General features: G+C 39.2%; 1 protein-coding gene across 1 annotated transcript in view; it reads left to right on the top strand.

Annotated features, from left to right (window-relative positions):
* LOC117948272 (DENN domain-containing protein 2D-like) overlaps nucleotides 1-14,426 on the top strand; it is a 30,585-nt gene that overhangs the window by 10,670 nt on the left and 5,489 nt on the right. The window contains exons 5-9 of the mRNA XM_034877848.1: nucleotides 7,442-7,537; nucleotides 9,964-10,163; nucleotides 10,994-11,106; nucleotides 12,428-12,497; nucleotides 12,601-12,678. Coding sequence (XP_034733739.1) covers nucleotides 7,442-7,537; nucleotides 9,964-10,163; nucleotides 10,994-11,106; nucleotides 12,428-12,497; nucleotides 12,601-12,678 — 557 coding nt within the window. The remainder of the gene's footprint in view (nucleotides 1-7,441; nucleotides 7,538-9,963; nucleotides 10,164-10,993; nucleotides 11,107-12,427; nucleotides 12,498-12,600; nucleotides 12,679-14,426) is intronic.

Raw genomic sequence — 14,426 nt, forward strand, 5'->3', positions numbered from 1 at the left:
ATTACAGAAGTTAAATCCACTTGTTTCTAAATGAAGTTTGGTGTGATTACAGAAGTTAAATCTACTTGTTTCTAAATGAAGTTTGGTGTAATTACAGAAGTTAAATCCACTTGTTTCTGAATGAAGTTTGGGGTAATTACAGAAGTTAAATCCACTTGTTTTTCAATGGAGTTTGGTGTAATTACAGAAGTTAAATCCACTTGTTTTTCAATGGAGTTTGGTGTAATTACAGAAGTTAAATCCACTTGTTTCTAGATGAAGTTTGGTGTAATTACAGAAGTTAAATCCACTTGTTTCTAAATGAAGTTTGGTGTAATTACAGAAGTTAAATCCACTTGTTTCTAAATGAAGTTTGGTGTGATTACAGAAGTTAAATCCACTTGTTTCTGAATGAAGTTTGGTGTGATTACAGAAGTTAAATCTACTTGTTTTTAAATGAAGTTTGGTGTGATTACAGAAGTTAAATCCACTTGTTTCTAAATGAAGTTTGGTGTGATTACAGAAGTTAAATCTACTTGTTTCTAAATGGAGTTTGGTGTGATTACAGAAGTTAAATCTACTTGTTTCTGAATGAAGTTTGGTGAGATTACAGAAGTTAAATCTACTTGTTTCTAAATGGAGTTTGGTGTAATTACAGAAGTTAAATCTACTTGTTTTTAAATGGAGTTTGGTGAGATTACAGAAGTTAAATCTACTTGTTTTTAAATGAAGTTTGGTGTAATTACAGAAGTTAAATCCAATTGTTTCTAAATGAAGTTTGGTGTGATTACAGAAGTTAAATCTACTTGTTTCTAAATGAAGTTTGGTGAGATTACAGAAGTTAAATCTACTTCTTTTTAAATTAAGTTTGGTGAGATTACAGAAGTTAAATCTACTTGTTTCTAAATGAAGTTTGGTGTGATTACAGAAGTTAAATCTACTTGTTTCTGAATGGAGTTTGGTGTGATTACAGAAGTTAAATCCACTTGTTTCTAAATGGAGTTTGGTGTGATTACAGAAGTTAAATCCACTTGTTTCTAAATGAAGTTTGGTGAGATTACAGAAGTTAAATCCACTTGTTTCTAAATGGAGTTTGGTGAGATTACAGAAGTTAAATCTACTTGTTTCTAAATGGAGTTTGGTGTGATTACAGAAGTTAAATCCACTTGTTTTTAAATGGAGTTTGGTGAGATTACAGAAGTTAAATCTACTTGTTTCTAAATGAAGTTTTGGTGTGAATACAGAATGATATATTAAATGATATTGCACAATAATTTTACTTCTTCTTTCCTTTTTGGCATGTCCGACAAGCTTAACTGAAAGGTTGTGTCAACACAAAGCCGGACCTTTGATCGAGACCAGTTCCCATAGTGTACTTCAGTATGTTGTCTAACCTGAAACATTAACCTTAAATCTTGATATCCTATCAACTCTGAACTATTGAATAAATTCACCTTGAGAATTCAGATTAATTTAAACTTTTGAAGCCTCTGCAGCTAAAAAATAGACTCAGATGAGTCTCATTTTTTTGCAATCAGTGCAATAAACTGCTTATACATAGATAGATAGATATTTATTAATCCCCAAAAATGGGAAATTACGGTGTTACATCAGTCACAAAACACAGAGTATAAATATAAATGGGACACTAGGAAAAAAAAATATATATATACATACATACAGTATACATGAAATAATAATAATATTATTAATAGGAGTTAAATATAAGAATAAAATATGAGAATGAGTATTTAAATATGTACAGGATGGGAAAACAAAATGTGCAACTGCTTAAATAATATGCTAAAATGTAAATTAACCAATTGTGCAGGTTGCCACTATAATCAGTAAGCCATTTTTTTTAAATTTTAAATATTTTAAAGTCACGTCAAACCCCATGTGAGGCTCCTCATGGTGCATATTAAACCAGGAATGTGTCTTTTTAACAAAATAATCTGCATTTTGCAGGTATTATGAAAGGAAAAGAGCCCATGAAGGTACATAAAGCAGGTAGTTTTAGTGGGTTCTTGGTGACTACGCCATTCCTTTTCTTATAGATTTGACAACATGGTGTCGTAACATGTTCGGGAGCCTTCAGGGCGTCTGCACCCTCATCGTAGCTGCAGAAGCATGCAGGCGTTAGACAAGTCTGCTGTTATGTAATTGTACAGCTACTCAATTATCAGATGTGGAATTTAACTATGTACTTTTACTCAAGTACTGCACCGAACCCTCATGTTGTCTTCAGGTTGTCCTCATGTTGTCCCCATGTTGTCCTCATCTTGTCCCCATGTTGTCCTCATCTTGTCTTCATGGGGTCTTCATGTTGTCCTAATCTTGTCTTCATGGGGTCTTCATGTTGTCCTCATCTTGTCCCCATGTTGTCCTCATCTTGTCTTCATGGGGTCTTCATGTTGTCCTAATCTTGTCTTCATGGGGTCTTCATGTTGTCCTCATCTTGTCCTCATGTTGCCCTCATGTTGTTCTCATGTTGTCCTCATGTTGTCTTCATGTTGTCCTCATGTTTTACTCATGTTGTCCTCATCTTGTCCCCATGTTGTCCTCATGTTGTCCTCATGTTGCCCTCATGTTGTTCTCATGTTGTCCTCATCTTGTCCCCATGTTGTCCTCATGTTGTCCTCATGTTGTCTTCATGTTGTCCTGATGTTGTCCTCATGTTGTCCCCATGTTGTCTTGATGTTGTCCTCATCTTGTCCTCAACTTGACCTCATGTCCTCATGTTGACCTCATGTTGCCCTCATGTTGTCCTCATGTTATCCTCATGTTGTCTTCATGTTGTCCTCATCTTGTCCCCATGTTGTCCTCATGTTGTCCTCATGTTGCCCTCATGTTGTCCTCATCTTGTCCCCATGTTGTCCTCATGTTGTCCTCATGTTGTCTTCATGTTGTCCTGATGTTGTCCTCATGTTGTCCCCATGTTGTCTTGATGTTGTCCTCATCTTGTCCTCAACTTGACCTCATGTCCTCATGTTTACCTCATGTTGCCCTCATGTTGTCCTCATGTTGTCCTCATGTTGTCTTCATGTTGTCTCCATGTTGTCCTCATGTTGTCCTCATGTTGCCCTCATGTTGTCCCCATGTTGTCCTCATGTTGTCCTCATGTTGCCCTCATGTTGTCTTCATGTTGCCCTCATGTTGTCCCCACGTTGTCCTCATGTTGTCCTCATGTTGTCCTGTATCAATGTTCTTTTTAATTCCCCAAAATAACATGATTGATTCCACCCAACGCTCTTTGCCAAGTACAAATCTCTACTTTCATTAATTTTGGGGCGTCTTATTCAATTTTATAGCATTGTAAAACAAATGGAAGTGTTTTTGAAATAGTATTGAGTAAAAGTTGACATATTCCAGTCTGTGATTATCATCAACATCTATTCCTTTAATTTAGGAGAATCAATGTCATAGAAAAGAGAGTCCTCTATGCAGGAAGAACCCGGCCTTATCATTGTGTATGTCCAGAGTAAAAAGTGATGCAACCTGTTGTAGTTTTTGCTGTAGTCCAAAGGGAAACTAATGATTATTTTCTGGATGAATTGATTAGTTGTTTGGTCTTTAAAAAGTCTGAAAATGGCAAAAGAATTGACCAAAATGCCAAGAAGACGTCCTCAAATGTCTTGTTTTTGTCCACAACTCAAAGATATTCAGTTTACTGTCACATAGGAGACAAAAAACTAGAATATTCACTCAAATATTCACATTTAACACACTGACATCAGATAATTTTTGTCATAAAACATGACTTAACCCTCTGTTGTCCTGTGGTCAAAATTACCCAGATTTTAAAAGTTTCTACATCAGAAATTTGGGATTCTTTCATCCAAATTGTCCAAATATTACATGGATGGGTCCCTATAACGCTGAAGGATCGGTTCACTACTTTATTGAATTTTGGGTGTTATAATAATATATTTCCCCCAAAATAATAACTTAAAAAAAAGACAATAACATGATATTATTTCATATAAATGATGGTTTCTTGACCAAGAATTTGAAAAAAAAAATGGCGTTAAACTAGTGGTAATATATATTGGTGTTATTGTGCAGTATGCTGATAATAGTGCTACAAAAATGGATAAATGTTGAAAGCGTCAAAAAGTGATGAAATAAGTGTCAAAAGTGTCAAAAAGTTGTCAGTTTTGACCCTGGAGGACAACACAAGGGTCAAACCGATTTATTTAGTTTAGTTGACAACTAATAATTCATTGCAGCTCTTATGTCATGAGTTAAAAAAGCCTCTACAGTGTCAATATAATTTTAGCTGCAGGCTGTATTCTGCATGTTTTCTTGGCAGCTGATTGAGTGCAACGTTGTGCAACTGCAAGGTGTTGGCTGGGGAAACGGGGCCGTGGCTATTGACAGTGCAAACACATCGTCACGATAACAGAGTCGGCTCAAGACGGACTTTGGGCTTCAGTAAAGGTTGTTGTGTAAAGAAACCAGATTGAAAGTGAAACCTAGACAGTGTCTTAGTTTCTCTGCTCCAGTTGTAGGTCACATTTATCTACTTTTACAAGTGTTTTGGACTATGCTGATGTTGTCTACATCAGTGATTCCCAAAGTGGGGGTTGGGACCCACAGGGGGGTCCGCGAGCCAGAGAGGGGGGGGTTGCAAGTTGATTTCCAGAAATAAAATATATTTTTAGAAGCGATTAAAAATGGCGTATATTAGCCATGATTTCAACACGAGATAAAACTGTTGTGTTATTTTCTGTTATTGTCGATATGCTCGTGTTTGGATACGCCTGTAGTGCGTGTGCGGTTGCTCGCAATGTTTACATTTTTTATAGTGGGGGGGGTCGCAAGTCACTTGCACCGTTACTTTGGGGGTCGTGGGCTGAGAGTTTTGGGAACCCCTGGTCTACATGCATGCCGCCTCTAGTACTCTACACTTGTTAGATTCTGTGTCCCATAGTGGTCTTCTCTTCTTAACTAACTCTTACTGACGGCATATTTATGTAATCTCCTTAAGCTGAAGTCCAGCTGTTTTCATCTCCGGTCCACCAGGTGGCGCTCTTATCAGGCTCCGAGGGTTTTAACTGAGCTGGGGAAGAAGCCTTCTCTTACTTCGCTCCACGGTCTTGGAATAACTTGCAAAACTTGCTCCATCTAAATGTTATAGTCCCATTAAATGAATTTAAGGCCATGTTGAAATGCTGTGTTATTCAAAAATACAGCTGCCACATGTGACCTGTTCCTTTCCTCTATTGTAACCGGTGTGCCGTCTTGACCAGGTCTCCCTCGAAAAAGAGATTTCAAACTCAAGGGACTTCCTGGTTTAGTAAAGGTTAAATAAAGGTTAAATAAAGGTTAATTAAAATGCAAACATTCAGTTCAACTACGTCTTCATGGGCTGCTCATTTCAACTTAACACGTCCATCGCACAGTGTTTTCCCTCGGTTTGGGAAAGACTTAGGAGCTTGTGTTTGGCGAGGTGTTTAGGCGTCCTTCCTCGAGAAAATGTGGCGTTTTAACAATAAAAAAAAAAAAGGAATTTCCCCCAAACAACTTGTGTCTCTTTGTGGGATTTTGCGTCTCTTTGTAGTCGGTTTGTGTCCCTTTTTTGGTAGTTTTGCGTCTCTTTTTCACATCACTTTGGACTTCGTTATTATCACCACATGTGTCTAAAACATCGGAGAAGCTAGAGCAGATAAAACATAAATTACTGTCAAAAAACTACAATCATTACATCTGTGAAAAGTCATTTTTGTAGTTTCACTCATTCATTTAGGAGCTGAATACTTCTTTAACTGCTCCTCATAATGAGTTAGCACCTTAAATTAGTTTTACTTCAGTAAATTTCTTGCAAAACACGTTTCTCTTTCTCTCTGTTCCTTCTGTTTCTTTGTCTTTCTGTGCTGTGATCTCTGCTCTTTTGATTCATCACTAAACGTGAGGTATTCTCATGTTTTTGTAATACCAACATTTAGGAAATCACTGAGTTCCCATGTGAGGTTTAAAAAAAACAGATAAAAACTATTTCTTCACTTCAAATTGTTGATTTAAATATGAAATCAAATGAAATGATGCCTGACATCAGTTGTATATTTTGAATAGCATTCACCAGCGTTTTGCAAATGCCGTTTATTTACAATCTGAAAGATGAGTCATACATAATGCACCTAATAGAAAGCTGTTTTTTCCCACATGCCCTGAACGCAGCACACGTTTGCAGATTCTTTCCTCGGGGTCTGGGGTATAAACAGATGATTCAGCACTGTGACTGCTGCAGTATACACACACGAGACTTATAAGGAAGACGGGTGTTGCAAAACCTTAGTTGTTGTGGTTGCTTTAATCTTCTAGTAAATATCTGATGTTCCTCAAACGTCTCACACTGCCCAGGAACTTACTTCCATTATGAAAAGACTGTTAAAACAGACAATTAGCCACAATTATAAAATAAAGTTCACATTTGTCAAGTAGTAACTGTGTTTTTGGGAGTTTCTTACCCTCAGTTGTAGAATCTGTTAGAATCGATTCTAATGATGAGGAAATGAAACTCATATCAAAACATTTACAGACACTTGAATGCAACGTTGGCAACTATTTCCCGTATACACTTTTATATATATATATATATATATATATATATATATATATATATATTTATTGAGATGGTCTTTACACCCCGACAGCAATAACTGATAAAAATCCATCAGTTGCACATTTTGTTTTTGTATATATTTAAATATTTGTTCTTATATTCTTATATTTTATTCTTATATTTTGTCATTATTATTATTATTATTTCATGTATATTGTATGTATGTATATTTTGTGTGCTGCTGTAACACTGTAATTTCCCATTTTTGGGGATCAATAAATATCTATCTATCTATCTATCTTTCTATTTATCTATCTATTTATCTATCTCTCTCTCTATCTATCTGTCTATCTGTCTATCTGTCTATCTTTCTATTTATCTATCCATCTATCTCTCTCTCTCTCTATCTATCTATCTGTCTATCTGTCTGTCTATCTATCTATCTATCTATCTATCTTTCTATTTATCTATCCATCTATCTATCTCTCTCTCTATCTATCTATCTGTCTATCTATCTGTCTATCTATCTATCTATCTATCTATCTATCTATCTATCTATCTATCTATCTATCTATCTATCTATCTCTCTCTCTCTCTCTCTATCTATCTATCTATCTATCTATCTATCTATCTATCCATCTATCTATCTATCTATCTATCTATCTATCTATCTATCTGTCTATCTTTCTATCTATCTATCTATCTATCTATCTATCTATCTATCTATCTATCTATCTATCTATCTATCTATCTATCTATCTATCTGTCTATCTTTCTATCTATCTATCTATCTATCCATCATCTGCAGCTGCTGTGACCAGTACTAAGCTTGCAGGGTCGGTGCATGTTTCAGTTGGGAAGGTTTCGGTGTTGATTCTGTTGATCTTGTTTCTGCAGCCGCGATCCCGTCCGGACCCGATGAAGGGGGACAACAAGGAGCCTTCAAGCGCTTCAGTGCCCGGTTCCCCTCCTTCCGCAAAGGCAAGAGAGACAGTGAGTACGATGACGTCATAAGTCCGGGACGATATGCTTCTGTCCCAAATCCCTTCTTCCACGATCCACGGGGTTGGATTTGTACTGCGATCCGATAGTATCGCGATTTTCTTTTCCTTCTTTAACCAAAAACACAAGTTGTATTAAAGCAGCAAGAGATCTAATTAAACACACTATATCGTGAGACATTTTCTTAAAAAACTTAACTATATACCATATCACATGTTGATCAGCCAGTCTGACATTTATTTAATTCGTGAAGAAGAACGTAACGTGGATTTTCTGCATTTTCGGCTTTCCGCAGATGAGGTAGTCGCCGCTGGCGTGACCGCATTAACAGAGAATATTTTGGTGAATCATTGTTAAAAAAAATTAATATTGATACAAGGTAGAAGAAAAAATCTGAATACATACCGTGTCTTTTTAATTTTTTTATTTACGTGTGTGTGTGTGTGTGTGTGAGTGTGAGAGTGTTTCTTTGATGCCATTTTTTTCCAGTTTTTCAAGAATAGTTTCAGTAAGTAAGTACACCTGAAAAAACGTCATGAGTATTTTATGATGTTTTCAGGTGTGAAATAACTTCTATGTAGAGTTTTGAAGAAAAAAAACGTTAATGCTTCAAATAATAAGAACATTTATGAGCTTTAAGGCAAAAAAAGACCAGTCCACTTTGCCTACAGTGCCTTGCGAGAGTATTCGGCCCCCTTGAACTTTTCAACCTTTTGACACATTTCGAGCTTCAAACACAAAGATACAACATTTTTATTTTTTGTGAAGAATCACCAACAAGTGGGACACAATTGTGAAGTGGAACGAAATCTATTGGATGTTTTAAACTTTTTTAGCAAATAAAAAACTGAAAAGTGGTGCGTGCAAAATTATTCGGCCCCTTTTCTTTCAGTGCAGCAAACTCACTCCAGAAGTCCAGCGAGGATCTCTGAATGATCCAACGTTGTCCTAAATGACTGATGGTGATAAGTACAATCCACCTGTGTGTGATCAAGTCTCTGTATAAATGCACCTGCTCTGTGAGAGTCTCAGGGTTCTGTTGAAAGTGCAGAGAGCATCATGAAGACCAAGGAACACACCAGGCAGGTCCGTAATACTGTTGTGGAGAAGTTTAAAGCCGGATTTGGATACAAAAAGATTTCCCAAGCTTTAAACATCCCAAGGAGCACTGTGCAAGCGATCATGTTGAAATGGAAGGAGTATCGGACCACTGCAAATCTACCAAGACCTGACTGTCCCTGTAAACTTTCAGCTCAGACAAGGAGAAGATGATCAGAGATGCAGCCAAGAGGCCCATGATCACTCTGGATGAACTGCAGAGAACTACAGCAGAGGTGGGAGAGTCTGTCCATAGGACAACAATCAGTCGTACACTGCACAAATCTGGCCTTCATGGAAGAGTGGCAAGAAGAAAGCCATTTCTCAAAGATATCCATAAAAAGTCTCGTCTAAAGTTTGCCACAAGCCACCTGGGAGACCCACCAAACATGTGGAAGAAGGTGCTCTGGTCAGATGAAACCAAAATCAAACTTTTTGGCCACAATGCAAAACGATATGTTTGGTGTAAAAGCAACACAGCTCATCACCCTCAACACACCATCCCCACTGTCAAACATGGTGGTGGCAGCATCATGGTTTGGGCCTGCTTTTCTTCAGCAGGGACAGGGAAGATGGGTAAAATTGAGGGGAAGATGGATGCAGCCAAATACAGGACCATTCTGGATAAAAACCTGTTGGAGTCTGAAAAAAACCTGAAACTGGGACGGAGATTTATCTTCCAACAAGACAATGATCCCAAACATACTGCAAAATCTACAAAGGAATGGTTCACAAATAAACGTATCCAGGTGTTAGAATGGCCAAGTCAAAGTCCAGACCTGAATCCAATCCAGAATCTGTGGAAAGAACTGAAAACTGCTGTTCACAAACGCTCTCCATCCAACCTCACTGAGCTCGAGCTGTTTTGTGAGGAAGAATGGGCAAGAATTTCAGTCTCTCGATGTGCCAAACTGATAGAGACATTCCCCAAGCGACTTGCAGCTGTAATCGCAGCAAAAGGTTTCTCTACAAAGTATTAACGCAAGGGGGCCCAATAAGTTTGCACGCACCACTTTTCAGTTTTTTATTTGCTAAAAAAGTTTAAAATATCCAACAGATTTCGTTCCACTTCACAATTGTGTCCCACTTGTTGGTGATTCTTCACAAAAAATATAAATTTTATATCTTTATGTTTGAAGCCTGAAATGTGTCAAAAGGTTGAAAAGTTCAAGGGGGCCAAACACTTTCGCAAGGCACTGTGTATCATGTTTAAATCCTTTCCCCGTGTACGTACATCTGTCGGCATCTGTGCTTATACTCAACATTTAGACATGTTTTTTATTATTTTAACATGCTTGTATTTCTACGTTTCTGTGTAGAAGTCAAAGACTGTGAGGCGGCCGAGCCGCCGGGCCCGGGGGTGGCGCCGGGCAACGGCCCGGCGGCGGCGGACAGCGGGTCCAGGCAGCCCCGCTACGCCAGCGGCCAGTACTTCTTCGAGTATCTGGTGGTGGTCAGCCTCAAGAAGACCAGAGACGGCAGCAGCTACGAGCCCCAGATCACCTACCAGTTCCCCAAGGTCAGGGGGACGCAACACAGGTTTCCAGTAGAGGTCGGGGGGGGGGACACAAGTTAGTGGTGGTTACACGTTTGGTTAGCTCTGAGCAGTATCTGTATTGTCGCCCAACAAAATGAAAACCGGCATCTGATTGGACGAATGCGTCATGTGGGTCTGGCTTCACTGGAACTTCAAGCCTGACTGTCATGGCGGCTTGTTCGGAAGAAAGGGGGTCAGCCTCTCCTCTCTAAGCGTGGCTCCCATGGCGCCATTTTAATGCTACGAAGCCATCGCCTGCTGTTAGCATCCCATTGACTCCCATTCATTATGACGTCCCTTTGACAGTGAATAACTTTACATCTGAAGCGTTTAAAGAATCTATTTGTCCGTTGTTTATTTCTAAAGAAACAAGACAATGTATAAAAGGCTCCGTTACCTTGTATCTGACGTTATGGCTCAGTAACAGACCGAGCTACTGAGCATGTGCAACTCCCAACAAAGATAGTATAGAAGTGAGATGTCTCACTCTGGAGATAAAACAGAGAGCTCAACACACCGGGTGAAAAGAGGAGCTGCAGCAATGTACAGTACAACAAAAAATACGGTGTTTTATGAAAACGAAACCATGGAAACCTATTTTGGTACAACCTCAAAATACAATTATGAGCATAATATGGGCACTTTAATGGTGATGCATTTTATTTTATAGTGATTTTTGCAACCGTCAAAGACGCTTTTACAGTGTTTGGAAAGGAAATACACATACTACAGAAACTCACACACTAAAATACACACATTGCTTTACATGAATGAATTAACAGAGGTGTGTGTGTGTGGTTGTTTACTTTCAGAGAGATGGGATGGCCAAATTTCAGAAGGAGGAAGAGGAGAAGACACTAAAGGCGCTCACCCTCTTCTGTTTCCCAGAGGGCATCAGCTGGGCTCCTCTGACAGAATATCACAGGTACAACTCCTCTGTTTTATCGCTTTCTTTTATTCATGTGTTAATGCTTCACGTGTACAACAGTGTCTACGTTTACATGCACGTAATCTTCTGTTTTTCGCCCTTACTGCGAAAAAGACAATATTCCGACTAAGCTGCTTACATGGCTAATGAAAGTTACTGTTCCACGAATATTCCCATTTACGTGTAGCCGTGCATAATATAGCTTGAAATTTTTTTTTCAAGTTTTCCATCTTGTTGGACCATGCAAACACAGCAATCCTCTTTCATTTCTTTCAAAACCTGTTGATGTCCAAGTGTTGGTAAAGTAGCTGTGTTTCTCCTTCTTATCGGGTCTGTTGGCCGGTTGGTTTGTGTACAGCAAGCATAGCAACGCACAGATCTAATCATAAGCAGTGAACTGCAGTAAAAACCCTGATTAAAACCATACTCGTACTGTACATGTAGCAAAATTCATTCTCTGTATTTCACCCATCCCTCAAGGGAGCATTGGGCAGCCAATCACAGCGCCCGGGGACCATCTCCTGATCAGAGCCAGTGGCTGGAGAACGTCTCGGGTTACTTATGTAACCCTTGTTCCCCGAGATAGGGGAACCTAGTACATGTTTTTCTGATGGTGGGGGGAAACCCACGCAGACATGGGGAGAACATACCAACTCCACACAGAACCATCTTGCTGAGAGGCCACAGTGCTAACCATTGGGCCACCATGTCCAAAGAATGCCTCGAACACCCAAATTATACTGTAAAATACCACGTCTCAATTGGAAAATTCATAAAAGGCCCTTTTCTGAATAGCTAATCAAAATATGCTGTTTACATGACCAAATTCTGAATTCTGTGTCAAATTCTGAATACTGTCATATTCGGAATAATTAAGGGTGCTCGGATTGATCGGTCACTGATCGTTATTGGCCGATAAAGGCTTTAAATAGTTAGATCGGTGGTCTCCATAAAGGCCGATCGGATCGGCCAATCAGACGATTGCACTACTCGTGAGGAAAATTTTTTATTTTTTTTATTTTGAGCTAGAACAAAAAGCTAAACAATTGCTGATATAGTCTCTAAACATTTGACAATTCACAACACATATACATTGTTGTTAAGACTATTAACATATATGATAAATATGTGGCGCTGTGATGATAAATAGAAGGCTTCAAATAGACCCGATGATCGGTATCGACCAATGCTTCGTCCGGTGATCGGCCCCAAACATCCTGATCCGAGGCCCCCTTAGGAATAATAGTGGAACATTAGTGTGCATGTCATCGTACTCGGTGTGCGTCCTGGTTTTGAGTTCCTCCCTCTTCGTTCCCAGCGAGACGTTCTCCTTCGTTCTGACGGAGGTCGACGGCAGCAGAAGAAACGGATACTGCAGGAGGTTACTGGTCAGTGAGTAGGCTGAAGCTGTCTTCACTGTGTCATCATTTGGATCTCGTTTTCCAATGTTCCTCCTCTCCTTTCACTCTCCTTTCACTCTCCAATCTGCAGCCTAGAGGAAAAGGAGCTCGCCCCCCCGAGGCCTACTGCATCATCAGCACCCTGGCTTGTTTCGGCCTCTTCTCCAAGGTGTGTGCAACCGAATCCAATCTCTCTTTTATGTCTTTCCCACCAAGGCTAACCAGGTGCTGGTTCTGGTTCTGGTTCTGGTGCCAGTTCGGTGCTGGTTCTACTTGCCAGTTCTCTAAGAACCAGCTTGATCTTCCCCAGCCTGAGACCCAGCAGACCGTTGGGTTCCTCCCCAGACCACAGTGGTTCTGGTTCCCCATCCACGTCCGGTGTCCGGAGCTAACGTTAACAGCTCTCTATGGTTTACAGCTGACCGGGGTTTTCAAAATGGCCGCCAGAAGTTTTTCTTTTCTAACGTCATGATAACCCCCCCCCCCCCCCCCCCCCCCCAGCACCTATCGTAACCGGTTCTGATCTCTAGACCAGCGCTACGTTGGTGCTGAGTTGGAATGTGCGACTCCCAACAAAGATGGGATAGCAGTGAGATGTCTCACTCTGTAGCTAGAACAGAGAGCTCAACACCCAGGGTGAAAAGAGGAGCTGCAGCAATGTGCAGTACAACAAAAAAGATGGTGTTATTTGAAAATGAAACCCTGTAAACCTATTCTGGTACAACCTCTAAATACAGTTTATAAACCTGAAAATAAGCGTAACATTAGCACTTTTAAAGCTACAGCGCGTAGTTTCTCTAGACTGACTGTTTTTGATGATACAAGCCTTCCGTGATTGCGCACAACTCAAAGATATTCAGGTTGCTGTCGCAGAGGAAAGACAAAACTTCAACATATTCACATTTAACAAGCTGGCATCAGAGAATGACTTTTGAATTAATTGATAATCTAAATAGTTGGCGATTCATAGTGTAGTCGACAGCTAATCAACTCATCCTTGCAGCTCTTAATTTAAGAGTTAAAAAAGCCCCGACAGCCTTAGTATAGTTTAACATGCAGGCTATATTTAGCATGTTTTCTTGGCAGCTGATTGAGTGCAACGTTGTGCAACTGCAAGGTGTTGGCTGGTGCTATTAACACAGTGCAAACACAGATTATTACACGTGATTGTTTTCCGGATTAGTTGTGTTGTCTCGTAATGTAAGAAAAGGACCCAAAGTGGATCAGAGTTTCCCAAGATGACGTCCTCAAATGTCTCGTTTTGTCCTCCACCCTAAGATATTCCGGTTCCTGTCACAGAGGAGAGAAGAAACTTCGACATATTCATATTTAGCAAGCTGATCATGCTTTTTTTTAAATAATGGAAAACAGATTAAAATGATCAAAATAGTTGCAGGTGAATTGAATAGTTGACCATGTACAGCTTAAGTTCTCTGAGAAGCAAAATTGGTAATGTAAATGAAATTTCCCTTAACTCTACATGTCGAAATTTAATCATCTTTAGTGGCAGATTACATTTGCAAAGTGTTTTCTTATGTTATGTCTTAACGTTCAACATGAATAATTAAGGGAAATGTCACAGTTCAAGGTGTTTTCACTAGAGGTCGACCGGTTTTTGGCATTTTTTACATAATCGGCATCGGCCGATATCCGAATATATTAAGTCGATTAATAATAAATAGGCAGGCGCATCTGCGGGCAGCTACTGTGTGAAGTACTAATACTACTACTAATACTATTGTTAATTTATTTCATTTATGAAAGTTTGCGGATTTGTATTCTCAAGTTTTAATTTAATTAAGTTTATTTTCTTCTTATCTGTTTTGTATTTTTACACTTGTATATATATATATATACACACACACACACACACACACACACACACACACACACACACACACACACACACACACACAC

The sequence above is a fragment of the Etheostoma cragini genome, chromosome 7, assembly GCF_013103735.1.
Source record: "Etheostoma cragini isolate CJK2018 chromosome 7, CSU_Ecrag_1.0, whole genome shotgun sequence".
Lineage (NCBI taxonomy): Eukaryota > Metazoa > Chordata > Actinopteri > Perciformes > Percidae > Etheostoma > Etheostoma cragini.